Raw genomic sequence first — 26,190 nt, forward strand, 5'->3', positions numbered from 1 at the left:
CGTCCTGGTAGGACACTTTCCTGCACCACTCCAGTATTAACTCTGCTGGCATCATTGCAGCACACAGCATTGGAGCATAAGGACCAGGTCTGTACTCAGACAGTTGCAGAATCTGCTCCTTTGCTGACTTTGTTACACTCAGGAGAGTGATATTGCATAGGGTCAGCTAGGGGAAACAGGAGAAGTTTTCAATGCTAGCCCTTAAACTGCAAACAATTCAATAAGTAATCTTTCCCCTGTTTGGTGAAATTTGTGTCACACAACCACGCTTTCCCAAACATACCATGGTTATGGTTGGAAGGGATCACCATGTATTGCAAGCTGCATAATAAAAAAAAACCAAAAAACCCCCAGGGGGTTGGGGGCGGGTGGGCGGCTTCCTGTTTGTGTCTGCCCCTGCCATCCCTTGCTGCTGCCTTCGTAAAAAACAATCTATTTGGGGGAGGCTTTACACTGGTGCCTGGCCTCAAGCACCATCCAGGTTGGTAGGGGAAAAGGAGCTTTTCTCAAGTTCTAACCTGTGATCCCCAGGATGTCTTCACAAAAACAACAGCACAAGACCTCTTGCCCGTGCCTCATGTCCTTACTTAACATGGCTGGAGCAGCAAACCAACTCTTGCAATAGTCAGTGGTTGTGATTATGTTGTGGCTTGCAGTGAAGTGTATTGAGGGGTGTTTTTTTACTAAAAAAAATTAACCTTGCACCAGAAACAATGTATGCACTTTCAGTGCTACCCTTGTGCTTTGCATTCCTTGCAGCTGATACCTTCTCTGTTGGCGCATCCTCCACACCGGGACAGAGACTTTCCCAGATTAGAAGGCGGAGAAAGAAGACTCGGTAGAACGTGTTCCGTGAGTTAATGTGCGCCTCTGGGAGTGACAAGATGGAGCTCAGAGCATGGAGCATGGAGGATTACACTGTCCGAGGACATGGACAGGGATGACAGGAGAGCATGTAGGGAACAGGAGCGTGCCACGCAGGAAGGGATTCTGCGGATTATAAAGGCTCCCAATTCCCACACCTTTGATTGTTATTGCAGTGCACTTATAAGCAAACTTTCCTTGTTTCTGCCCCCGCACCTCCTCAGTGTTATCAGCCCTTTGCCTCAGGTTATCTTACTTTACTTTGCTGTCTCTGTGTGTTTGTGTGCATAATAAAACGTAACGGACTGAGGAGAAAAGACTCTTTATTCATTCAACACGTGGTGGTTGGTGGGGGTGGAGTTTACAGGAGAGAAAATGCAATGGAGGGGACAGTTTGGTAAGGAACAACACAGATAAGGGTCTCATTATTCTGGCTTATTGCTGAAACTGGTTGTCAAAGCCTCACAGAGACGCAGAGCCCCTTGATGTGCTCTTATTATTGCCCTGATGTCTGGCTGCTCAAAATTGGCTGCCAGGCGATCTGCCTCAACCCCCCACCCCAGCAGAAACTTTTCTCGCTTTGTTTCACAGAGATTATGAAGCACACAGTAGGCTGCAATAGCAGTGGGGAGCTTGCTTCCACTAAGGTCTAACCTAGTAAGCAAACAACACCAGCATTCTTTTAAACATCCAAAGGCACATTCCACCTTCATTCTGCACTTAGCCTATGGCTGAACCAGTCCTTACTGCTGTCCAGGCTGCCTGTGTACGGCTTCATGAGACATGGGAGTAAGGGATAGGGGCTGGGTCTCCAGAATCACGAGTGGCATTTCAACATCATCAGTGGTTATTTTGCAGTCTGGAAGGAAAGTCCCTGCTTGCACCTTTCTGAACAGACTTGTGTTCCTAAAGATGTGTGTGTCGTGCATCTTTCCCTACCATCCCATGTTGATGTTGGTGAAACAGCCCCTGTGATCCACCAGCACTTGCAACGCCATTGAGAAGTACCCCTTTTGGTTTATGTACTCTTTGGCAAGGTGGTCTGGTGCCAAGCTAGGGATATGTGTTCTGTCTATTGCCCCGCTGCAGTTATGGAATCCCATTGTAGCAAAACCATCCACTGTGTCCTGCATGTTGCCCAGAGTCACTACCCTTCTTTGCAGTAGTCTGTTGATGGCCCTGCAAACTTGGATCGCAATTGATCCCACGGTAGATTTACCCACTCAGAATTGATGCCCCACTGATCAGTAGCAGTCTGGCATTGCAAGCTTCCACAGAGCTATCGCCACTCACTTCTCCACTGTCAGAGCAGCTCTCATTTTAGTATTGCTGTGCTTCAGGGCTGGGGAAAGCTCTTCACGCAGTTCCTGGAAAGTGGCCTTATGCATTCAAAAGTTCTGCAGCCACTGCTGATCATCCTATAGCTGCATAACGATGCAGTCCCACCAGTCAGTGCTTGTTTCCCAGGCCCAGAAACAGCGCTCAGCTGTGTCAAGGTGATGCATGACTGTCACCAGCAATTGCGATGTGCTCCGCTCTGTGTCTTCCAACAGGGCTGCTTGCATGGCATCACATTGTTCCATGCGGCAGCTCCTGTATCAGCTGTGTACATACTGCAGGATAAGGTGTGAGGTGTTTGTAATGCTCAAAACAACAGCGTACAGCTGAGCGGGGTCCATGCTTATCATGCTATGGCGTCCGCGCGGGTAATCCAGGTTTATGAAAAAAGGCGCGAAAAAGGGTTGGTTAGTTTGCCATTGATTTCAGGGAGGGAGATAGGTAAGTGCATCATTGGAGGCTAACGCCATGTTCCCATAACCACCCGTGCCAATGTTTTGGTCCCAGAAGACACTGCGAGTCCCACCCAAAATTCCACTCTGCTACGTGCTGTGTGGGATAGCTACCCACAGTGCAGTGCTCCGTGTGTCGTTGCAAGCCCTGCTCATGAGGATGCACTCCGCTGACACAATGAGTGTAGTGTGGAACACGCAAGATCGACTTGCTTAAATTGGAGGCTGATGTCGATTTACATAAAGTCAACTTAACTTTGTAGTGTAGACATGGCCTTAGATTTTCACAGTTTCTCTGTGGGATGTGTCTGTGTATGGTGACACTTTTTGTATGCGTGATTCTTAAACTTGTTGCACACAGTGACAAGCGCCAGATAAACTGAATGTCATATCAAAATACCAGAATCTGTTTCATGCTCATCTGTGTACTAATATTGTTGAATATACTATCAGCGCTGTGCACAGTTCAGGGAAATAGTACTTGATGCTTGAGAACTGCTGCCGCAGAGCCAGTCAAAAAGTGATAATAGGCTGTTACAGTGGTGTGCTCCAAACAGACTTATTTAAAGAAAACAAATGACTTGGAACACAAATAACATGTCCTTAATGTTTAATTAATTTGTTGTTAAAATCAATCAGTTCATCTTGATAGTTTGAGAGGTGAAAATGAAGAAAATAAGAGTCCCTACGACTCAGTTAAAAGTCGTCAATGAAAAGAGTTAGAGGACTATTTAGGTATTACGAAAATAAATCGAAAGCAAGAAGGCTAAACACATAACTGACTCAAATTTATAGTATAGTTTTAAATATTTCATATTGGTATATATTTTATTTGGCATGTTATTTAACACTGATTTAATTGTTCTCTACATGGAGTTTAGCAATAATTCATCTTGAGATCCAGTGTATGAGATCATTCAACCAGATCTTTCCTCTTTAGAAAATTGTGTCCAAAAAACAAAACAAACCAAAACAAAGCAAAAATAGCCTAGCATCATCAGAGTCATTAAATAGAAACTTTCTCCCATCTTTTGGAAAGTGCATTTTAGTAGGAAATAATACTGAACCTGAAATATCTATAAAGACAATTTCAACTCTGTCATACCTGTGTTTTTGAGCCTGGGCCATGCTGGCAGTATTTGGGAATGTGAGTATCTTTCTCCCTAATAAAAATACTAACTTTGGACCTCCATAGAAGCTTCATGATCCAATCTTTATCTGTAGTACAGAAAAGGTTACTACAAGAGGTAGATTTTTAAATATCTGTCCTAACCTAAATTAATCTAATCTCTTTTCTAACAGTATTGAAGGGACACTATCCATGAAAAATATGGGGTTTCTTTATTTAATAAAAGTTATAAAAATTTATTAAAGAATTTTCAGATGTTTTTACATTTCAAGTAAAAATTTGTATTATTTAGCACTAAATATTCCCCTTTAGTGTTTGTAACCAAAGCATTGCAGCATTGAACTAGTGCATGAGAACCAGAAATGGAAGCTTTTCTTTCCCAACTATTACTTTTTGGTAGTAATTACTGTAAATTGTTATGTGGTCATGATGGGAGATGGTCCATGAGACACTATTGCTATTGTGATGTGATCCATGCTATTAAAAAGTTTCAGAACCTCTCGCCTAGTTTGTTTTCCTTGTTCAAGTGAAACACAAAAACTCCGGACATAAATGGTGAAAACTAAATTGGATTTTTTAAAAATATGCATTTTAAATATCTGTTTCTATAGTAATATCAAGAAGGAATTTTTTTAACTACAAATTTTAACCTTACAACATACCTTTAAGATGCATTAATATTTTGTCTGGAATTACTCAAATTTCTTTCAGAGAAAGTGAGCTAAGATTTAAAACTAAACAAAACAATAGAAGAAGAAATTAAACAGTGTGAAGTCAGTTATATGTGAACTTTCACTGATCGGGGGAATTCTTAACAATGTTTGAGATGAGCTCATTATTTCCCTCTCAGTATAATAAGACAAAAAAGAACAGACACTTTACTTCTCTTTTAAGAATTCCTCAATTTTACCTGAATGCCCTCACTTCACTTCCACATTATATATTATGTTCCCATTTTCTGGGTAGTTCATTTATCCTGAATACTGCACTTCTATTGTATTGAGTCTTGATTTTGAAGTTGCCCAAAGGGATACATTCTGCTGCTTTTGTTTGTGTTGTATGGAGCTGAAATGGGAAGCAAATTGTAGCCTGTGGACTTGCATTCTCATGCGTAGCTTTGCTATGTGACACTCTGCCCAGAATGTTTTTGGTTTTACTGCCTGATGTGTGGTCAAAGTTAGAGGAGAAGAATAGGCTCCTTCTGCGCTTGAACTTCTTAAAATTTACTGGACAGATGGCACTTGAACTCCAAGTGCAGGCTTTTGACTCCCAAATATAGCACAAGCAAAAAAAGTGACTGTTATTGCCTTACATTTAAACATCTAAGTATTGAGGACTTGGTTCTGAAAGCTGTTCAGGACCTTCCAAAGTGGCTGGATGTAAGGGTGCTCCTAATTTTTCAGGAGACACTCAGCATCTTGCATAATTGGGCCCTAGTATCTGGGACAGAATGGCATGTTATGGTGTTTTTCCTGTGCTACTGTCACATAGATCCTCCTAGTATCCTAGTGAAGACTTTGCATCATTTTAGTTTGCAGAGCACTTGATCGGGATTTTCCAGCATTTTTTAAAATGGTAAATCTGTCTAATCTATCTAATTCAATTTAGGGTTTATAATGATTGCTGTTAGCAGACTGCAATATGACCGCTGCATAAGATAACTGTATAGCAAGAAGATTTTAATTTGGAATATGTTCAGTTAACCACAAAGAGTTTGTAAGAATAGAAAGTGCATTTTGATGCAGTACATGTTGAGGAACGTGGGCTGATGATGTTCAGTGCTCATTATATGGGGATGGGAAAATTATTCCAAATGTTTTGATAGAATATAATATTACACACTACCAAATATCTTCTTCTTTGGTATTTCAGTCAAGTTGCCCTCTTTTAGATACATTTACTTTGATAGATGCCTACTAGTTTGAGGAGTGTGATTTTAATGTGAAACAAAACTGGTGGGAACAGATTATGCTAAGGGGTAAATTTTCTGTTGCTTGCATGGGAAATCATTTGTATGTCTCCCATTACTAAGGGCAGTGATGGATTCTCCATCTCTTGGTAGAAGATGTGCTTTAGCTATAAACCCAAGTTATTGGGCTCAATGCAGGAGTAACTGGATGATATTCTATGACTTGTGTTATAGAGAAAATCAGACTACTTAGATGATCTAATGGTACCTTCTGGCCTTAAAATCTAATCTAGTGTGCAGGAAAGTTACTCCCAATTAAATTACTACTTCCATCTGTGTATGTGTGTGCGCAAAACTGAGCATATGTCCATCAGAATAGCCTCTTGGAAAAGAGTTGCTCCAGAGATGCTTTGGATGGGATTTTCAAAAGCGCATGGTATTAGCCTATCATTGACTTCAGCGGGAGCAGTGTTAGACCAGTGCTGAGTAGCAGTGTAGGCCTCCCCCCATATCTAATAGCTTAGTGATTAGGACACTCAGTTTTGATGCAGGAGACCCAGGTTCACTTTTGAAGTCCGGAGCAGGGATTTAAATCCAGGTCTCCCATGTCACCAGGGAATGCCCTAACCTCCAAGTTATTTGTTGGCTAGTCTGGGATAGATGTCTCTGAACCTCTTTCATAGAAGCGGTTCGATTTTGTGTAAATAATTCAATATTCATTGACTCTATAGCCTGGCAGTTAGGGGGTGGGGAGGACACCTGTGTTTGAGTCCCTGCTCCAATTAATATTTTGCCCAGCTCTAGTGCAGAACCCATTTGAAAATCCTACTCTCTGGCTTAAAAGTTCCTTGGTCCTGCATTGTGTAAAGAAGCTGTGATCCAATGCATAATGCAATAAACAGATATCTAGCCAAAACTGATATGTTAATCTGCAATAGTTTAAAACTTTTGATGTTACTTTGACCTTCTTCAGGTATATTTTTCATTTCTCATATAGCCCAGAAAAGTCACTGGTTCCTTGTTCAAGGTAGCTACAATTCATCTGCAAGCAGCATAAAGGTTGAACCTCTCTAATCTGTCACTCCCTGGTCCGGCAACATCCGTAGTCCGGCATAGGTGCTGATTCCATGGGTGTTCCAGGTCTGGAGCACCCATGGGGAAAAATGAGTGAGTGCAGAACATCCACTGGTGCCAAGATCTCCCCTCTGCCACCCTCCCCCTGTGCCTCTTGTACGCAGGTGACCCCAACGCCTCCTCCTTCCTCCCAGCGCTTCCGGAGCGCCGTGAACAGCTGATTTGTGGCATTCAAGCTCTGGGAGGGAGCGAGGGAGAGGACCTGGGGTTAGTGCCTAGGACCCCAGGCAAGGGGCTCGCGGCTGGGACCTGGGGCCGACACTGGAGCCCCTGGCAGGGGGCAGGTGGCTGGGAACCCGGGTGGCAGTGGGGCCCCTGGGCGGAGGGCTACGCTGGGCGTAAAGCTTGGGGGTGCTGCAGCACCTCCCATACCCCTACTTCCCACTCCTATGGAGACCCACTGGAACTCTGCATTGACTTCTCGTGGTTCAGCAAATTCTTTGGTTCAGCTCCGGTCAGGTCCCGAGGATGCTGGACTACAGAGGCTCAACCTGTACATCGTTATTTGTGATTTTCTGTATTTCTGTATTAATGAGGAATGAAAAACAATACCTGTGCTGTTAAAGAGAAAAGAGATTGCTTTTTACTATTTCAAGCTGAATTGTCAGTGGGTACCTACTCAAACTTTCCGGTTTGTTGCTTTTGTCAGCATTTTTCAGTAAATGCAATTTAAATTATAATTTCAGGTTTTACTTCTCATATTATAGGATTTCTAGGCAGTTTGGGATCATTAGGGTCATAAGTGGGAAATAAAAGACGGATGGGCTTTTTTGGTATATACAACCAATTTACAAATCTGTAAAGGATAAAATATTTACAGGCTGTTAAGACATTGTTACAGCACTTCGAATTAATCCCTGTAGTATGCCACTGTAGATTATGTCACTGATTTTCATATCAAACTCTCTTCAGATTCCCTCTGATTCTCCCTCAGAAAAAAAAAGAATAAAAACAAACAAATCTCAGATATGATTTTTCTGCAGTGACTTGCCCAACCATATTCGTAGTCTTGTGTTTTTGGTACAATAGGTCTGTATCATGTGATGTGTTTTCACTGGTTAAAGTTTACTGCCATTTGTCATGGGGCTATGCATGTTATCTCCGCACTGTAAATTGCTGCAGAAGTTATTGACATTTTGATTTATGAACTTCCTTTTTGTTTTTAATGATACATACAGGGAACTATACATGGGTATGAGGCACTGCGAAAAAGAGAAGCACACCCCAAACACTCACCTGGCACTTTTCATTGTGTACCATGGAGACTAAGGAGGAGAAGAAGGAGCGGAGACAAGGCTATTTTGCCCGGTAAGTGTGCATTATTATTTCAGTGCTGATAAAAATGTACCTGTGGACTTTGCCATTGGTAATAGGCTTGTTTTTCACATTTTAAAATTATAATCTAGTACATTATGAATCCACGGTGCATCAGTGGGAGCTGGATTTCTATCTGCATTTTCCCCTTGAGTTTGAGTAATGATTTGTTGTCCTTTTCCTGCTGTTTCTCGGTAATGGAGGCAGTGCTGCAATACCAGTTACAAATGTTACGTACGGTACAGAGCTGTTACTGAGCTTAGTTGCAATATTCTCTGAATCTCATATCAGCAACTTGCCTGGCTCCTGTTTAAGGTGAACTGGATAAACCTGCAATGACTGTAAATCTGCAACACAACAGAAGTTTGTTAACTTCAGATTCCTAAAGAGACAATGATTCAGCAGTACATTCTCATAGTGGGAAGGTGGGTGAATTATGGGAGACCATCACCCTAATAATTTGAAAGATGAGATGATGTTCTATGCTAGTACTTATAAACTACCCTAGTAGTTGGACTATATTACTATTTATAAAGACAGCATTATATTTTTGCCACTACTTTTATTATCTGGGAGCCATGGCATGTGATTTTTAAGGATAAAAATGAGTTGCTGGGAAATTAATTCTTTGTTAATATAATAAACATTTTTATTATATGCTAGAGGGGAGGGATAGCTCAGTGGCTTGAGCATTGGCCTACTAAACCCAGGGTTGTGAGTTCAATCCTTGAGGGGGCCATTTAGGGAACTGGGTTAGAAATCTGGGGATTGATCCTGCTTTGAGCAGGGGGTTGGACTAGATGACCTCCTGAGGTGCCTTCCAACCATAATAATCTGTGATTATAAATAGTCATCCGTGATGAGCTGTATGGGAGGAAAAAGTGCTAAAGGTCAGTTAGAAGAAGTCTTCACTCTGCTTTCAAACAGAGATATAAAAATAGCTGCTGTAACATTACTGGGAAGGAAAATACACCACAAAGGTGCCTTTCCATCTTCCCTCTCCAGTCTGTACTTAATTATTGTTAGAGTTGGAAGGATTAGATTGTTATCAGTAAATGTCTGTTTCACTGTACAGAAACTGATCAACAAATATTTCTGTCAATAATAATCAAAATTTACAGATAGGCATAGTAAGAAAAATGCTAATAAGAAAATTCATGTTAGAGTTTGATTTAGGGATATTTACCATATATATTTTGACATTGGCTGTTGACAGTTTGTGTTTTAATGTCTATAAAGTTTTACCTTTTTGAATCTCAGCATCTACTGATATTAAATAATTATTGTCTGACCTCTCCTGATAATTTCCCACAACTCTGAAATTTTAAATGAATAAAAATCAGGAACAAATGCTTAAACACATAATTCTGCACAACTTTAAATTGATAAAAATAAAAAAATACTTACAAAGAAACATTGACATTATCTGTTGAAATTATAAAACAATAAAAATCAAATTCTGCCAAGCCTAATTGTTGTTAACCAACTGCACCAAAAAGTGTGGTAGGTGTTTTGTGGACTTCTAATAAAGTAGGTCCCCTCCCTAATAACAGGAGTGGGAAAAAGAGTGTAAGAATGTAGGCGTAATAGTAGTGTGAAAGTTCATAGTAGTGATAATTTGAGAGCTTCAGCTTTGAAAAGTTTCTAAGTGGTGACTATGGCAGTAGTTCTCTTCTCCCTCTCCCAAAGTCTGGAACTACTCCAGGACCCCTTAAATTAATGAAGGCTTTGTGTGTTCCACATGCCACAATCCTCTTTGTTTGCAAGAGGCAGTGATTATTAGGGTAATAGTTACACTAGCTTCTGTTCTCCCAAATCCTGGTTGATGCATGGGACGGCTGTGGAGGGAGTTACAAGTTCCATTCCTCTACTGAGAGGAACGGTGACACTGAGGAGAACTTGGAGAAGATTGACAAGAAATGGCAGTTGTAAGTTCTCTACAGAAAGAAATAGCCTAAATTGACTGGGGACATGGTGTAAACTAATCTGAAATAAGCCACTCTCCAACCAAAATAAGAGAGTCCCCACAGGGGTTTTTAAAGTAGGATAAGGATGAAAATGATTTGGGGTTCATTAGGCGCTGCAGGAGGCTGTGCGCACTGCCTCCATCCACAGATGCCGCCCCCTTAGCTCTCATTGGCTGCGGCTCTCAGCCAATGGGAGTTGTGGAGCTAGCACTAAAGGCAGGGCGAGGTCAGCGCACAGAGCTGCCTGCTGCACCTCCACCTAGGAGCAGCCGGGACAGGTAGCTGCTTGTGGGGAGCTGCTCCAGGTGAGTGACCCTTGGATCTGGCACATCCTCCCACGCCCCAAACCCCCTCCTGCACCCAAACTCCCTCCGAGAGCCCGCGCATCACATCGCCTCCCACGCCCCAACCCCCTGCTGGCCCCGCACCAACTAGACTGTAAATTGGAATTTCAATGAAGATCAGAAATGCTGGTTTATAGAGCTTTCCAGTCAGGGCCAGCTCCAGGGGTTTTGCCGCCCCAAACAGCAAAAAAAAAAAAAAAAAAAGCCGCCATCACGATCTGCTGCAATTCAGCGGGAGATCCTTCACTCCGAGCAGGAGTGAGGGATCCTCCGCCGAATACCTAAAAGTGCCGCCCTGCTCCAGAGTGGCTGCCTGGATGAGCTGGTGCCTGGAGCCAGCCCTGTTTCCGGTTGGTGAAGTGCCAGATAAAACAGCTTTTACCGTATTAGAAAACATGTCTTATAGCTTAGGCTACAATTTTGTCATGGAGGTTGCGGAAGTTATGGAATCCGTGATTTCCAAAGATCTCCGTGACTTCAGCCCCGGTGGCTGGGAGCTTAAGGGTTTCGCTGCCTCCCGCAGGGCAGGGAGCTGTGAGATGCCCCTGCTGCCTGAGGCAGCTGGCCCTCAAGCTCTAAGCAGCCATGAGGGTACCCCACAGCGCCCACCCACCGCGGACAGGAGGGGTACCCCACAGCTCCTGGCCGCTGCGGGTGACAGGTACCTCACAGGCAACAGTGGGACCCCCATGGTCCCCAGCCATGGTGGCAACAGTGGCAGGGTGATCCCTGCAGCTCTCCGCCACTGGGGATGGGGGAGGGGGACTCTGCAGCTCCCCGCCACCACGGGGGAACAGGAGGACCTGGAGCTCTAACTCCCTATGGGTAGTGGAGACCCCGGAGCTCTCAGCCATCCCAGAGTTGCCCAGCCCCTTCCCATTTTATCATGGATATTTTTAGTCAACGTCAGGGACAGGTCACGGGCTTCCATGAATTTTTCTTAATTGCCCATGACCTGTCCCTGACATTGACTAAAAATATCCATGATAAAATCTTAGCCTTACTTATAGTGATAGATTAAAGGAGCTCAGTTTATTTAGTTTAACAAAGAAAAGGTTAAAGGGTGACTTGATCACAGTCAATACGTGCCTGGGGAACAAAATATATGATAAAGTGCTCATCAGTCTACCAGAGAAAGGTCTAACACAATCCAATGGCTGAAAGTTGAAACTAGAGAAATTCATACTGGAAGTAAGGTGATCATTTTTAACAGTGAGGGTAATTAACCATTAGAAGAATTTACCGAGGGTCATGGTGGATTCTCTGTCACTGGTAATTTTAAAATCAAGTTTAGATGTTTTTCTAAAAGATTTGCTTAATTCAAAAGGAATTATTTTGGGGAAGTTCTGTGGCCCGTGTTATCCAGATTAGATTATTACAATGGTCCCTTCTGGCCTTGGAATCTATGAATCTGTAAGTAAAGAAGGAGTTGATTATTTAGATAGTTTTGTTTTATAATAGTATCCAACAGTGTAATTAAAATATTTGAGAAATATTAAATCAGTGGTTAGATTTTCATATTCACCCTCTAGCATTAACACCTTTGCTTGGAAAAACTCAGAAACTGACTGTATAGAATGCATCTACACAGGTATATCGAGCTTGGGTATTTTTTATCATCTGTTTGTCGCCAGTCTTTTATGTGTTTTCAGAAGGGAAAGTTTCCACATATTGTTAAGGCAAAGTGACTAGGCGGGTTTATCCTTGCAGTATGAATAGTCTCAAAGCCAACATATAGCAGAAGTTGGAATTTATAAATTACTGTGGGGGAAATACTGTCTTTTATCAGCTTACTTATATAATGAAAATGTTTTAGCTTATCTTGCAGGGATGTAAATGTTAGCTCAGCATCCTGCTATTTAGACTATTAACAGTATTATATTTTAGTCCCATTGTCATGACCAATGGCGTGTATGCCAAAGAAGCTTCATTCTCAAAAAAATAACTACAGATATACACCTCTACCTCGATATAACGCTGTCCTTGGGAGCCAAAAAATCTTACCGCATTATAGGTGAAACCGTGTTATATTGAAGTTGCTTTGATCCACCGGAGTGCGCAGCCCTCCCTTTCCCCCTGAGCGCTGCTTTACCGCGTTATATCCAAATTCATGTTATATTGAGTGTCGTTATATCGAGGTAGCGGTGTATAACTTGTTCAGATTTATGAATATTTATAACCCATGTAATTTCCCCTATAACTGAAGATTTTTCTATGTAGTGGTGGATAAAGCTCTGGATGCTAAGGGCAGGTCTACACTTGACCGGCTTCTTCTGTCAGCGTAGGTACACCACCTCCCCAAGAAGCGGTAGCTATGTGATTTAGCGCTGTCTAAACCGGGGGTTAGATCAGTTTAAATGGTACACGTAGGGGTGTGGATTTTTCAAACCTCTGAGCAATGTAGTTATGCCAACCTGATTTCCTAGTGTAGACCTGGTCTAAGAGATACCATAAAGGAACTTCTGGGACTTAGACCTTTGTGATATTATGGGGAGCAGAAATGTCAATGTTTGTAGCTGGTTTTCTGCCTGCTAGCTTGCCTTATAGCAATACATCACTCCAGAGCTTTTATATAACTATATTAAGTTTTATATAACTTTTTAAGGTTTTTTTTAATGAAATCTAATTTTAATATTTTGAATCCCTTGCACAATGGCTTTAGCTTTCAGACACTGAAGAATGTCTGGAACTGCACAAACAGTATAAGAAATTCTTAGTTTTTTGTTAGGGGCTTTGCTAAACTGAGAAGATCCTCTAGTGTGGATAGGTGGTATCTGCAGTTCATTGCTCACTTCATGCTGCTGTTGCATTTATTAAGAATAGCTTTTATTGAATGTGTAAATCTGAAAAGTGTGACAGTTTGCAGTTATCTAATTACTGCATAAAAAATCTGTTATGGAAGTAGATATGGAATGTGAAGGTTTTAGGAGGTATTGAGGCAGCACTTAGCTTGGGAACTGTGTCCTTGTGATTTCTGAACTATAGGTGATGTTTTACATTACCAGCATGGAGCTCTTTGTATTTCTGTGATATCCTTTGTGTAAGACAGGATAAGAGCGTGTATAAGAACTACCTAAACACTAGTTGTGCAATCATCACAGGACTTCCCAACATACACGTTTTTCTTCAGGGCAGACCAAGCAACAACAGTGATTTGTGCAGTCTTAGTGAGTTTATACTGATATATGTGCTTTCACTGAGTAGGTTTCAGAGTATCAGCCGTGTTAGTCTATATCTGCAAAAGAACAGGAGTACTTGTGGAACCTTAAAGACTATCAAATGTATTTATTCATATGAGTAGGTACAGTATAAGAGTGCAGAACAAATATAGTTACTAGATGCTGGGATAGTGGGAGTATATATTTAGGTCATTTGGGCCATTTTCTGGAAGAGAGGAGCTTCTCTGTGCTGTATGTCTAGTCACCATGCACAGTGAGAGGGGAGTGAAAGAAGAGAGACCAGGGAATAGTCCACGTTTAGTGTACAGAGATTTTAGCAAAGGGAAGAAGGAAGAAAGTTAGAATGAAGAGTGTTTTGAATTCTGTTGGGGCACCTTTATAAACATACAGAGTAAAAAGTGTGTGATTACTTAATTTCAAAACATACTGCGGTACATTAGAGATTTCATAGCTGATTTTCACAAATTGTTTATCCTGAAAAATATGTGCAGTACTAAATTGTTATGCAGTAAGTGTACAATGACCTTCTATTTGCCTTTGTAAGGGGGACCTTTGGTGACTTTTATCTGTCTTTAAAAAGAAAGCATTAGAAAAAACCGAAGTTGTCCCTCCTTTAGTGTGTAAACAGTGTGTATAATGCAGCTTTGATGCAGAGGTCTGTACTGTTCTGATAAGAGTTGGTGGTATTGTAGTCATAATATATTATGTCTTCATTTTCCTCCGCCATAGGAAGGGTCTTGGAGCTGTCCCTGGAGATTTCTTAAGGTTATGTAATATTGCATAATTTAACTGATCCTCTCGTTGGGATAGTTAAATAGCAGTACATCTTAGTGACCCTCAAGAAAATGAGGGAGGGCACCGGGAAACAATAGGGCAAGACCTGTTTGATTCCTCAGTTTTAGGCTCTTTCTGTACTTTGCAGAATTTAAGATTTTAATTTTAAAATATTACAGTTTCATTTTTGAAAATAGCCTTCCCAGTGTACTATTGTCCTGTTAACTTCACCTTACAGAAAACTAGGTGCAGCCAAATTACAGTAGGGAACCCCACAAACAACTCTGTTGACCTCCATGAAATTTAAATTCAAGATGAAGCTGTTTAAATCTTAGCATTGAGAAATGCAATTTAATAAACAAGCATTTAGTAGTGCAGAGTTGTGATAGGGATGTGGGGGTTTTTTTTGGCTTGTTTCTTCTGTTTTTTGTTGTTAGCCTCTCATTCAATCAAATATTTTGGGAAGCCACAATTTACCTAACAATATTTGCAGTGGAATACAGGCTTTGGTAGTGCTATGATGACAACCTAATAAGAAGAGGCATGAAGAATGAATTGTAAACCAAGCCAAATCACCAAATCATGTATATCCTTTACTGCTTTTTGTGATATATAAAATCAACATACAGTTCTATGTTTGTTTGATTTTTCTTCACACGTTAGAATGATCAGGTCCTGACTTCCCTTTTTTTTCCTGGAGGACTTTGCAAACTTTAGGAGGACTGTGAATGTGACATTGCAGAACCCTAAAACTTGAGCTGCAGCTCCCCTGGCCAGGGGCGGCTCCAGGCACCAGCACGGCAAGTGCGTGCCTGGGATGGCAAGCCACGGGGGGTGCTCTGGCGGTCGCTGTGAGGGCGACAGGCAGGCTGCCTTCGGTGGCATGCCTGTGGAGGGTCTGCTGGTCCCACGGCTTTGGCGGACCTACCGCAAGTGTGCCGCTGAATGCGGGACCAGGGACCTCCGACAGGCAAGCCGCCGAAGGCAGCCTGCCTGCCGTGCTTGAGGCAGCAAAATACCTAGAGCCGCCCCTGCCCCTGGCATTCAATTGAAAGGGGATGATGGTGGTAGGGGAGGAATGTTGACCTTAAACAAACTTTCCTGTGCTCCCACAATAAATTAAATTAACTTAAGATCTTTATCTCCCCTCAGCTGGGGTCTTGAATCACTGCAGCTCAGGCTTCAGCCTCTGGTCGTTCCCAGTCTGCTAAAGAATGCCAAAAGAATATATGGAAAAAGAGGGAAATCCATACCTGATATTTTTTTAATCTAATAAAACAAGCAGATAGAAAGATCTCTTATTTTGTAATAAAATCTTTAAGGCCATTTTCGCACATGATAATGGTAAGGTGACCAGATAGCAATTGTGAAAAAATGGGATGAGGGTGGGGGTAATAGGTGCCTCTATAAGAAAAAGTCCCAAAAAACAGGACTGTTCCTGACAAGCAGGGCAATATGCCTGTAAATCTCACCCAACAGAGATTGCATCAAACTGGTCTGCAACAGTAAATTATGTGCATGCAAGAATAACCTGTTTTGGCAGGAAACTGAAATACTTCCTGTGGAAATGTATATCTGTTCCAAAAATAATATCCCTTGCCAGTAAATTTGCTGTCCTAAAAATTTTACACACCCTTCACTAGGGATTGCCATTGGTCCATCTAGTGTGGTATCCTGTTTCTGACACTGGCCCATGCCAGATGTTACATTGTAAGACTTAAAACTCCTGTAATGAACAATTATGCAATAGCACGCCCAGAGAGGAAGGTATTTTTTTCCCCTCAGCGCCCCCAGCCACTAATTAGTGGTTGGCTAACGTCTTAAAATTTGACTGTTATATTTGTATAATTATGAATGATTAAAATAATAATAATAAAGACCCTACATTAGGAAAATGCTTAAGCATGTACTTACATTTAAGCATGTGATTAAATCCCATTGATGCAATAGGATTTAGGAATATGCTGTAGGATCTTGAAGCTGCACTACTGAAGTTAGTGAGAGTTTTGCTCTTGAATTGGATAGGAGAGAATCACCCAAAGGGCTTGTCTATACAAACATTTAGTTCATGGCAAGCTGGAGTATAAGTCTGCCCCACACAATACTTGTGTGGGCTCTGCTGCTGCACAACAACAGTTCCCTGGTATGCTTTAATCCAGGGGTATATGCAACCTATGGCACGCGTGTCAAAGATGGCACGCGAGCCAATTTTTAATGGCATATGGCTGCCTGCTGGGATTCCGCATGCCATTAAAAATCCTGCCGCCGCGGGGTCTGCGGTCCTGGGCCGGAGCGTTGGCCAAGCGCAGCAAGCCGCCGGCCCCTCCCCCACCTTGCCCCAGAGCCCTGTCACCGCGTGCGCAGCACTCTAAGGGCTGGGGCTGCGCGCTCCCACGGGGGAGCGTTTGGCTCAGTGGAGAGGTAAAGACGCTCCCCGCTCATCCGGAGCCCTGCTGTTGTGCGCAAGTCGCTCTGGGGGCGGGGCGGGGCTGGGCTGCGCGCGCGGCAGCGGCAGGGCTCCGGATGAACGAGGAGCTTCATGGTAAGGGGGCCGGGGGAGGTTGGGTAAGGGGTGAGGGCAGTCGGGACAGGGAGCAGGGTGGGTTGGATGGGGAGGGTGGGATCCCGGGGAGGGGTGGTTAGGGGCGGGGACAGTTAGGGAGCAGTGGGGGGTTGGATGGGGCATGGGAGTCCTGGGGTCTGTTTGGGGATGGATAGGGGTCAGGGCAATCAGGGAACAGGGAGCAAGGAGGGTCCTGGGGGAGCAGTCACCCAGCCCTCTGCTCAGAGCCCTGACCCCCCCCACACCCAGTCCTCTGTCCTGAGCCCTGCACCCCCACGTCTTCCCCCCATGCCCGTGCCCTGAGCCCCTGTACCACCCGGCCCTCTGTTGACTCCTTCACACACACACCCCCATGACCACAGCCCTGACTCTGGCACCCCTACACATACTCAGCCCCCCTACCCTGACACATGTACCCCCTCACATGCCCCCAGCCCTCTGCCCTGATTCTTGCTCCTTACATCCCCACCTCCCCCGCAATATCCCCTGGCAACCTCCGCCGCATCACATACCCCCACCCTTGACCACCCACGGGAGTTTTCAATTCCCACAACTAACCCTCACACGCAAATGCGGGGAGCTGCCAGAATAAGTGCTCCCTACCCAACCTCCTGCCCCAAACCTCGAAGTTTCCCCCTCCTTTCACTTCTACTCCTAGCCAGACTCCTACGCCAAGCCCTGTTGCTTCAGTGCCCGAACTGCCCACCCTTCAGCTCAGTGTGCAGAGAGGAAGAATGTGGGCCAGGAACCCGGGAGAAAGGTATCGTCACCACGTGTATGTGGCTGTTGATGACTGTCGAGAGACCACCACCGTTCTCTCCCTGGGTCAAGTCTTGGCGTGGCCTCAGGAATTCTGACTGGCCTGCCGTCTCGTCGCAGGCACGCTCGGTGAGCTGGATTTCGCGGGTGCGGGAGCTCTGGGAGAGCGAATGGGTCACGGAGTGGGACGTGCCCTACCGCCGAGCACAGCAGTAGAGTGAGCCCGTGCGCGTTTCGATGCCCACTCCATTGGCTGGGTCCTGGCCGACCAGCCCCCAGCCGGCTGGGCTGCGTGTGTTCTGGCCTGCCGACCCTTTCCCAAGCTGGGGTCATTCCGGCCGAAGGCCCCAACTCAGCCCACTGCGGGCTACGTGACCAGAGACAGACCACGGCGTAGGCTGAGCGGTGCCGGCGCTACAGGACTCAACCTTTTAATTTAATTTTACAACTGAAGCTCTTAAACATCTTTAGAACCTTGTTTTCTTACAATTCTGTTCGCAGCCCTTAGAGCCTATGCTCAAACACCGGATTGTGTTTTGCCACAATTGTCGTCGTCAAAATCACCAATTGATGACGTTGGCAACACCGATAGTGGATTGCTACTTATAGTGCCATCTTGTCGCTTTTCCTCTCTTTTTGCTGTCACTGGGGGTCCGGGAGCTTGTGCTATGACCAGCTGGCATGTGTGCATTAATGGTAGTGTGCTGTTGGTTGCGATCATTGTTTACTGTGGAGCTCCAGCTTCATGACCTGGTCAAGGCGAAGGGGAGCTCGAGACCTATCATGTGCGAACACGAGTAAGGAGCGCTTGCAGAAACCATTTGTTCTCGACCGCCAAAAATCGCAGATTATCCGCATGTTAGCTGGAAGCTGATCACCCTTTTCAGCAGAACGAAGTCTCCTGCGGATTTAGCCAGCTCAGGTCGTGTACGTTACTGATTATTCCCACAATTCGTTCAGCCTTGGTTGTCTTTTAGTGCTGGTCAGCTGCACCTGGAGTGTGGTATATGCATTCTAATTGCTGTAAATACTCTGTCTGCTAAGCTTCTTCCTTTTTCCTCTCTTTTCCTTGGTACCAAGTTATGTGAATAGTATACGAAAGTTAAATTGTTGTATTGATTGCTATTGTGGTTAATTGTTGTACTTTACAATATTTGGTTAATGTATATAGTTTACTCAGTTTGGTGTATCTGCTCTAATTTCTGGTGGCAGACTAGTGTGGGATAGAGTTACACCCCAGCTTGCAAGTGTGGGATAGATTTACACGCTAGAAAGCCTTAAATTAATATTAGCCTTCTGGGTGCCCTAGTGTGTCGTGTGTTTGTTTATTTAGATTGCAAATACAGAGATTGTCTCTTTCCAGAGCAAAAATGGGACACCCCACGGGCCAGCTCGAGGCCCCCCATAGTCCCCCACCGCCCCCTGTGTGGCTGGCGAGAGCCCTACCTGCCTCCTACCTATGTGGGGCCAACCTGAGGTCCCCCTTCCCCCGCGGGTTTGGTCCAAGCCCCCCCCCCCCAGCATGGGGCTGTCCTGAGGCCTCCCTGTTGCTCGCCCACCCATAGGGCAGGCCCGAGAAAGCCGCTGTCCCAAGCCATCCGTCCTTCGTGGGGCTGATGTTGCTGCTTGGCACTCCTGCCTCATACGTTTTCCGCACCCCGCTAGGGGTTGCACCCTACTGCAAATGGAACAAATGCCCAGTTTTGTCAGAAAAGTCGGGACAGCTGGGACAGGGCTTAAAAACGGGACTTATGGTCACTCTACTTATAAAGAACCAAGCTCACTTGGCACCTTAACAATACCTAAATTTTTGCCGCCTTATCCATTCTGGTAGTTTTCTTCTTTAGGCTGGAATTTGGAGCACACCCAGTCACCAGGGGCGACTCTAGGTATTTTGCTGCCTCAAGCACTGCAGGCAGGCTGCTTCCGCGGCTTGCCTACGGGAGGTCCCCGGTTCTGCTGATTCGGCGGCATGCCTGTGGGAGGTCCGCCGAAGCCGCAGGACCAACGGACCCTCTGCAGGCATGCCACCGAAGGCAGCCTGCCTGCCACCCTCGTGGCGACCGGCAGAGCACCCCTCGTGGCTTGCCGCCCCAGGCATGCGCTTGGCATGCTAGTGCCTGGAGCCTCCCCTGCCAGTCATTGTCCAAATGAAAACATTTTTTTTAAATAAGATAAAAAAAAAAATACAAGACTTTTTAGTGCAACTTGCTTGTAACAGGTATTTGCATAAAATGGCTTTGATTACTTAACTCATATGTTATGATATTAAATCACAACACTTCTGACTAATTTTGAAAATTTCTCAGATTTTTGTGTGTGTCCAATATGGTTATTAAAAGTAGCAGTTTTTCATTCTTTCTAAACAAAATATGGATTGCTTATCACATCTCAACTTGTTTGAGAATGAGCAACGTTTTTGTTACCATGGATAGCTTTCATAGTATTAATGCTGCCAAAGGCATAGCTAGACAACCCTAATAAGATTTCTAAAGAATGCAGAATATGGTTCTGATCCTGCAGATGGTTACAGGTGTGAGTAATTTATGCAGGGAAGGAAAGCAGAAAATATTATGTACTAGTGCAGAACACTGCCACTCTATGGCCCTATTTTCTTCCTGCTTTTTTAGAGATGGTCAAAACAAATTTAATTGTGACATATTTTCTTGGAAAATTGTTTTTTTCCCAAAATGAATGTTTGCATAGAAAATTTTAATGTCAAGTGACATTTTTTGATTTCTTTTTAGGTGAAAGGCTGGTGACAGTTTTAGGTTTTTATATCAAAAATCAGAAAAGACATAGCATAACACAACCAAATATTTAAGACCCACTACTATCACAGGCTTCATGATAATAGTGAGTCTTAAATATTTGGTGGTACTATGCTAAATAACAAATATGGCAGTTTCCTGCATATCCTTGGAAAAACTTATTACACTGAATTGAAATATATTTGGGGTCCTCTGTGTTAAATGCAAAGTTTATGTATTATTGTGGATTATGGACTGGGATTGCATGCAACCTCTCTAACAGGGGCAATGGGGTGGAGGGAGTAAGGCCTGAAAGTTCAAAGAACTATATTAAAAATGTGCCAGACAAAAATGGACTTTTGGAACAATAAGTGTTAAGTGAATTACCTGTAAAATACCTTAAAAAAGACTAAATTTTTTTCCCACCTTTTGATTATGCAAAATCTCAGCCTTTTAAAATTTATGCCCTAAGGAAAGGGTCTTTGTCTGCTAATTACCTGCTACCAAAGGTAACAATCAATAGCCATATAAAGAAACTGACTACTCTGCTAGCTTGTGTTCTGGTTCTAAATCCAAGACCCTTACAAACTTGTAGCCATGGGGAAAACCTAGTTGTGGGTTTTAAAGAACTAACAGCTACCACTTCCTGAGGCTGGAGTTGGGATAACCTCTGATAAGATTTTTAGCATGCGTATAGGTTCTTTTGTTGTTTTAATTTGTTTCACCTTAAAAATAAATGTGCTTGTTTATAAAGAGCTGTGTGGTAACTTGTAACTGCGGGCAACATCCTGGGCACAGTCTCTGGAAAGAAAGCAAAGAGCAGGCACTGGTCTTTTAGGAAGTCTGGCCTCCTGGAAACTGTACAATCTGGAAAAACAGTAAGAAGGAAAAGACATGGGTCTCCACCCAAGAGAGGTGACGCTGGCTAAGCAGCCAGGAGCCTAAAATGGGTGCCGTTGGTGGACCACGATGAGGGAATGCAGGAGCAGTTGGCCTGAACTGTGACACTAGTGTCTAGAGCAGCATTTCTCAAATGCATGGCCGCTGCCATGGGCTTTTCTTGTGGCCACAGCAAGGTAAACAGAAAAGGTATGTCAACACTGCAGCTGGGAGGTATTAGCTCTGCTTGTGCTCATGTGATAAAAATATCAATATGCTTGTGGTAGCATGCGAGGTGACTTGGGCTAGCTGCCCAAGTCCATCCTATCTGAGGTCCTATGTATGTACTTAGAGGTGCCTAGTCTGAGCTTCTGTCTGTGCCACTGCAGCCACTTAATGATTTTTAGCATGCTAGCTGGAGCATAGCTAGTGCATATATATCTACGCAAGCTGGGAATCACACACCGCCAGCTGCTACGTACACATAGCCAAAAGTTGGGTTGTCTTATAAGTTTCCAAATAAATTGTTAGAGTTTTTATACTGAGTTTTTAGGTTCTTCATTCTTACTAAAGTAATAATTAGGAGCTCTTATACATCTTTTTTCAGTTCATAGCTCTCAAAGCTCTTTACAAAGGAGGGTAAATATCCGTAGCACCATTTCACAAATGTGGAAACTGAAGTCCACAGGTGCAGTGACTTGATCAGTCATAACTGAGGTATCATGAGTGCAGTGCCATATCCATTGGATCATGCTGCCTTTTTGGTGATGTTGATGAGTGACTATGTGAAATCTGAATCTGCTGTTTACTTAGGCGTGGAAGGATTAGAATTTTATTGATAAATGTCGATTTTTACCATACACACACAAACTGATAAGGTCTTTCCATAGATGATAATCAAAATGTACAGATAGGCAAAGTAAGAAAAATATTGCTTGAGAACTTATTAGTATTTGATTAAGGGGATATTTGCTTTGTATGTTTTGACATGTGATGTTGACAATTTGTATTTGAAAGGTTATAAAGCTTGAAATTTTTGAATCTGTGTCTACTGTTATTAAAAAATTATTTTCTGACACCCTTATTGTCTGATATCCTCCCAATTCCATGCAGCTGTAAACATTTAAATGTATAAATATCAAAAAAGTTTAAATACAAACAGTATCCATCAAAATAATAAAAAAATAAAAATCAAATTATGTGAAGACTGTTTCTGCAGATTAGTAATTAATTTCTACTAAAGAGGAGGGAATTTCCTATACTGACCTATGCTGCTAATTTATTCTTACATAGTTAGTGTATTTTGTCATTTTAATAGATAATTGAGTTTGTTTAATTGAATTACAATAAGGTTTGTTTTGAAAATTGAAAGAGCTAGTAGAGATTATCGTTATAGATGTGTTTCAGTGGTAGTTGAACATGTTCATTATTTTAAATAAAGTACGAAATAGTGTGCTGGCCCCGAGGTTTGCCTTGAGTCAGTTTAAGCATAGGGATACCAAGCTTCTCGATTTTTCTGTTTCTGCTGCAAGATGTGTAACAGTGTGGGCACTTGTTGCCATTTCAGAGAGCTCTTATCCTGCAGGGTGGCTGATACATGGATTTATGAAGACATTTCACCCAAGATGAATTGTTTGCACCAGTTTTGATCTGAAAAGAAAGATTGCTGGCTCCGCAAAGGAAGTCTGGAGCAAGGCGTGATGCTTTGGCAAAGCATCTGACTTCCCTTAGCTTTGCAAGCAGCTATAATTTGTTTAGCGTGAAATCACTTATTCATCAGATTACATCAGATCCGATGAGAAGGGTTGCTGTGCCCAGAACTGATTGAGCTGCGGCGGCACTGAGCTGAATGAAGGGGAGATGTTGGGCAGGCTGGAGTGGAAAGCCTGGGAAGTGTCTGTCTAGTGAAATCTAATGTAGAGTTTTAATAGAATAATTCTGTGCAATATATTTGGATAGTGTAAAGTTTATGAGGGACTCCTCTTAGAGAGGAGAATTAACATTAATATTGTGGTGAAGTGAGATTAATATAGTTAGGATGAGTATTCTTTTAATTATATTGTTGTGAGATGATACAAAGTAATTAAGATAATATTCTTATTATATTAATCTCATGTCTCCATGTGCGGGCACAAACAGATAAAGATCCTTTTAAAGTGATTTAAAATGCCCATTGGCTTAATTTAAAAAACAAAAACAAAAAACAACTTACTGCTGTAAGTGACCCCATCTGTGGAGCATAATGTGCACGTGCCACAGGATGTTATGCTGATTGTATACCAGTTGCCAAGGAAACTTTTACACGACGCACATTGTGGAACTGTTCCCAATGGGAAAAGGAAGTCCATTAAAAGTGAAATGAAGAGGGAAGGTTTGTGTGATTTACTAAGAGCTGTGTTAAAATTGTAAGCTGACACTATAAATATCAAGATTTTCTTCTGATTCTGCTTGTGGGCTAGGGGCTCTGCAGGGACATGTGAGATCTTGGCCTAGCAGCACTCAGTCTCCCAACAGACAGCCTAAATAGGGGTCGTCAACCTTTCGGAAGTGGTGTGCTAAGTCTTCATTTATTCACTCTAATTCAAGGTTTCACATGCCAGTAATACATTTTACTGTTTTTAGAAGGTCTCTTTCTATAAGTCTATAATATATAACTAAATTATGGTTGTGTATAAAGTAAATCAAGTTTTAAAAATGTTTAAGATGCTTAATTTAAAATTAAATTAAAATGCAGAGCTCCCCGGACCAGTGGCCTGGACCCGGGCAGTATGAGTGCTGCTGAAAATCAGCTCGCGTGCCGCCTTCGGCACATGTGCCATAGATTGCCTACCCCTGGCCTATATAGTAAGTTGGAGTGAGTTGTGCCTCTTTGTTTTCTCTCTCTCTGATTTTGGTTATTGTGTGTTATTGTTCTGGATTCTAATAATAAAAGTAATATTACATTGCAACCTTCCAGCAAGAGTATTTGAAGTTTTTTTTTATCCTGCTTTGCTGTAACTGTGCTGGGGATCATAGCAGTTTGTGCCTAATTTTTCTTTCCATATCTGTTTGAGGGCTTAAAGGGAGGTTGTTTCTGACTGGCTGATTTTTTATTTGTTTGTTAATTGATATGTATGGAGGGTGAAAATGGAAGAGAGTTTCTGTTTTTATTATGTATAGATATGTAATATAATATCAAAAATGTAATTGTAAGGGTTTTTCTGCTCCCCTATCACTGTTTATAAGGTTCCCCCTCCCGACACCCTCAGCAAATTAACCGTAGCTCACTCATGCAGGAATCAATATGAATCTTTCCCTCATTTTAGTGGGAATTTATCCAACCCCCCTCATCAAAATTGATGGAAACCAACAGAGACTGGAGGCTTTGGCCTTAAAATCATTAAGTCATGTATTTAGATAGACGTGGGAAATAGAATATCAATTGTTACTCAAATGCCACGGTGTGCAAATGCCACGGTATGGGAGCACTACAGAGATGCCTGTAAGTACGTAAGTAAATAAAATAGTTGTGTTGTGTGCCAGGACTGCCTTATATGAAATACTTTTTTTTCTTGGTGTTTAAATACAAAGAAAGCTGTGAAGGACACTCATCTGAGTGATGTGGGTTCTACTGTCATGGAAATACACATAGCGAAAAGTCTTTTTGTCTGCTGAGTGGCATCTTTTCTCTTCTCTCAGCCTGCCCAATGAAACATGATAGGTTATCCATTAGTGTGATGTGGCTAACCAGGTATCTCCTGTAATAGCAGTTTATTCATTCACCAGAAAGGTCATGTACTGCTGTGTCCAAAGTCTATTGTTTAACCACAGAAACCTGCCGTACAGAGCTCGTACTCAATGTATTTCAAGAATAACTTTCTGGATTGGATTCTGGGGTTCAAATCTGGCCCCAAGTTTTGTTTTTTTCACAAAAAAAAAAAAGAAAGTTCTGCAAAGTTGAAAATGGTAAAAATGTTTCTATCAAATTATTCCAAAGGAAACATTTTTTGTTAAATAAATCTTCCCGAGTGGTTGCTGTGAAGGACATGGGAGTGATCTGTAATATTTAATGAATATTATATGTTCCATCTTATTGATGGTTCTTGTGTTGTTTGCTGTCTGATTACAAGGGCAGTGTGAGTTAGTGGCATGTACCTAGGAAAAGGACAGTAGCTTCAGATAGTCTCCCATTTACCGATACTTAAAGGACAATGCAGGTGTCATTACCTCTAACCATGCTCAGCTCAACAGTCTGGTTTGGCAGGGTGGGCCGGGTCCCAGCCTGTATCCACAGGGGAATCCAACTCTACGTAGGAAAAACTGGAACAAAGATTTTTATATGGATGAAAAGGTAGCCCTGGCTGGGATGATTTAATTCAGTGGTTCTCCAGCTTTCGTACTGGTGACCCCTTTCACATAGCAAGCCTGCGAGTGCGACCCCCACTAATAAATTAAAAACACTTTTTAATCCATTTAACACCATTATAAATGCTGGAGGCAAAGTGGGGTTTGGGGTGGAGGCTGACAGCTCACGACCCCCCAGATAATAACCTCACAAACCCCTGAGGGGTCCTAGCCCCCAGTTTAAGAACCCCTGATTTAGTTGGTGTTGGTCCTGCTTTGAGCAGGGGGTTGGACTAGATGACCTCCCGAGGTCCCTTCCAACCCTGATATTCTATGGGCTTGGCTACACTCACACTTTACAGCGCAGCAACTTTCGCGCTCAGGGGTGTGAAAAAACACCCCCCTGAGCGGTGCAAGATGCAGCGCTGTAAAGCGTCAGTGTAATCAGGGCGGCAGCACCGGGAGCGCGGCTCCCAGTGCTGCACGCTACACCCGTAAAGAATGTGGTTTAC

At 43.0% G+C, this 26,190-nt stretch overlaps 1 protein-coding gene across 3 annotated transcripts in view; it reads left to right on the forward strand.

Moving 5' to 3' along the window:
- The window catches only part of NCOA7 (nuclear receptor coactivator 7), a 140,866-nt gene that overhangs the window by 29,987 nt on the left and 84,689 nt on the right, over positions 1–26,190 (forward strand). For all 3 annotated transcript variants that reach the window (XM_075063916.1, XM_075063915.1, XM_075063917.1), the window contains exon 2: positions 8,005–8,134. In XM_075063916.1, the coding sequence (XP_074920017.1) occupies positions 8,085–8,134 (50 nt within the window). In that variant the 5' untranslated portion in view covers positions 8,005–8,084. The remainder of the gene's footprint in view (positions 1–8,004; positions 8,135–26,190) is intronic.

Source organism: Chelonoidis abingdonii, chromosome 3 (assembly GCF_003597395.2).
Source record: "Chelonoidis abingdonii isolate Lonesome George chromosome 3, CheloAbing_2.0, whole genome shotgun sequence".
Classification (NCBI taxonomy): Eukaryota; Metazoa; Chordata; order Testudines; family Testudinidae; genus Chelonoidis; species Chelonoidis abingdonii.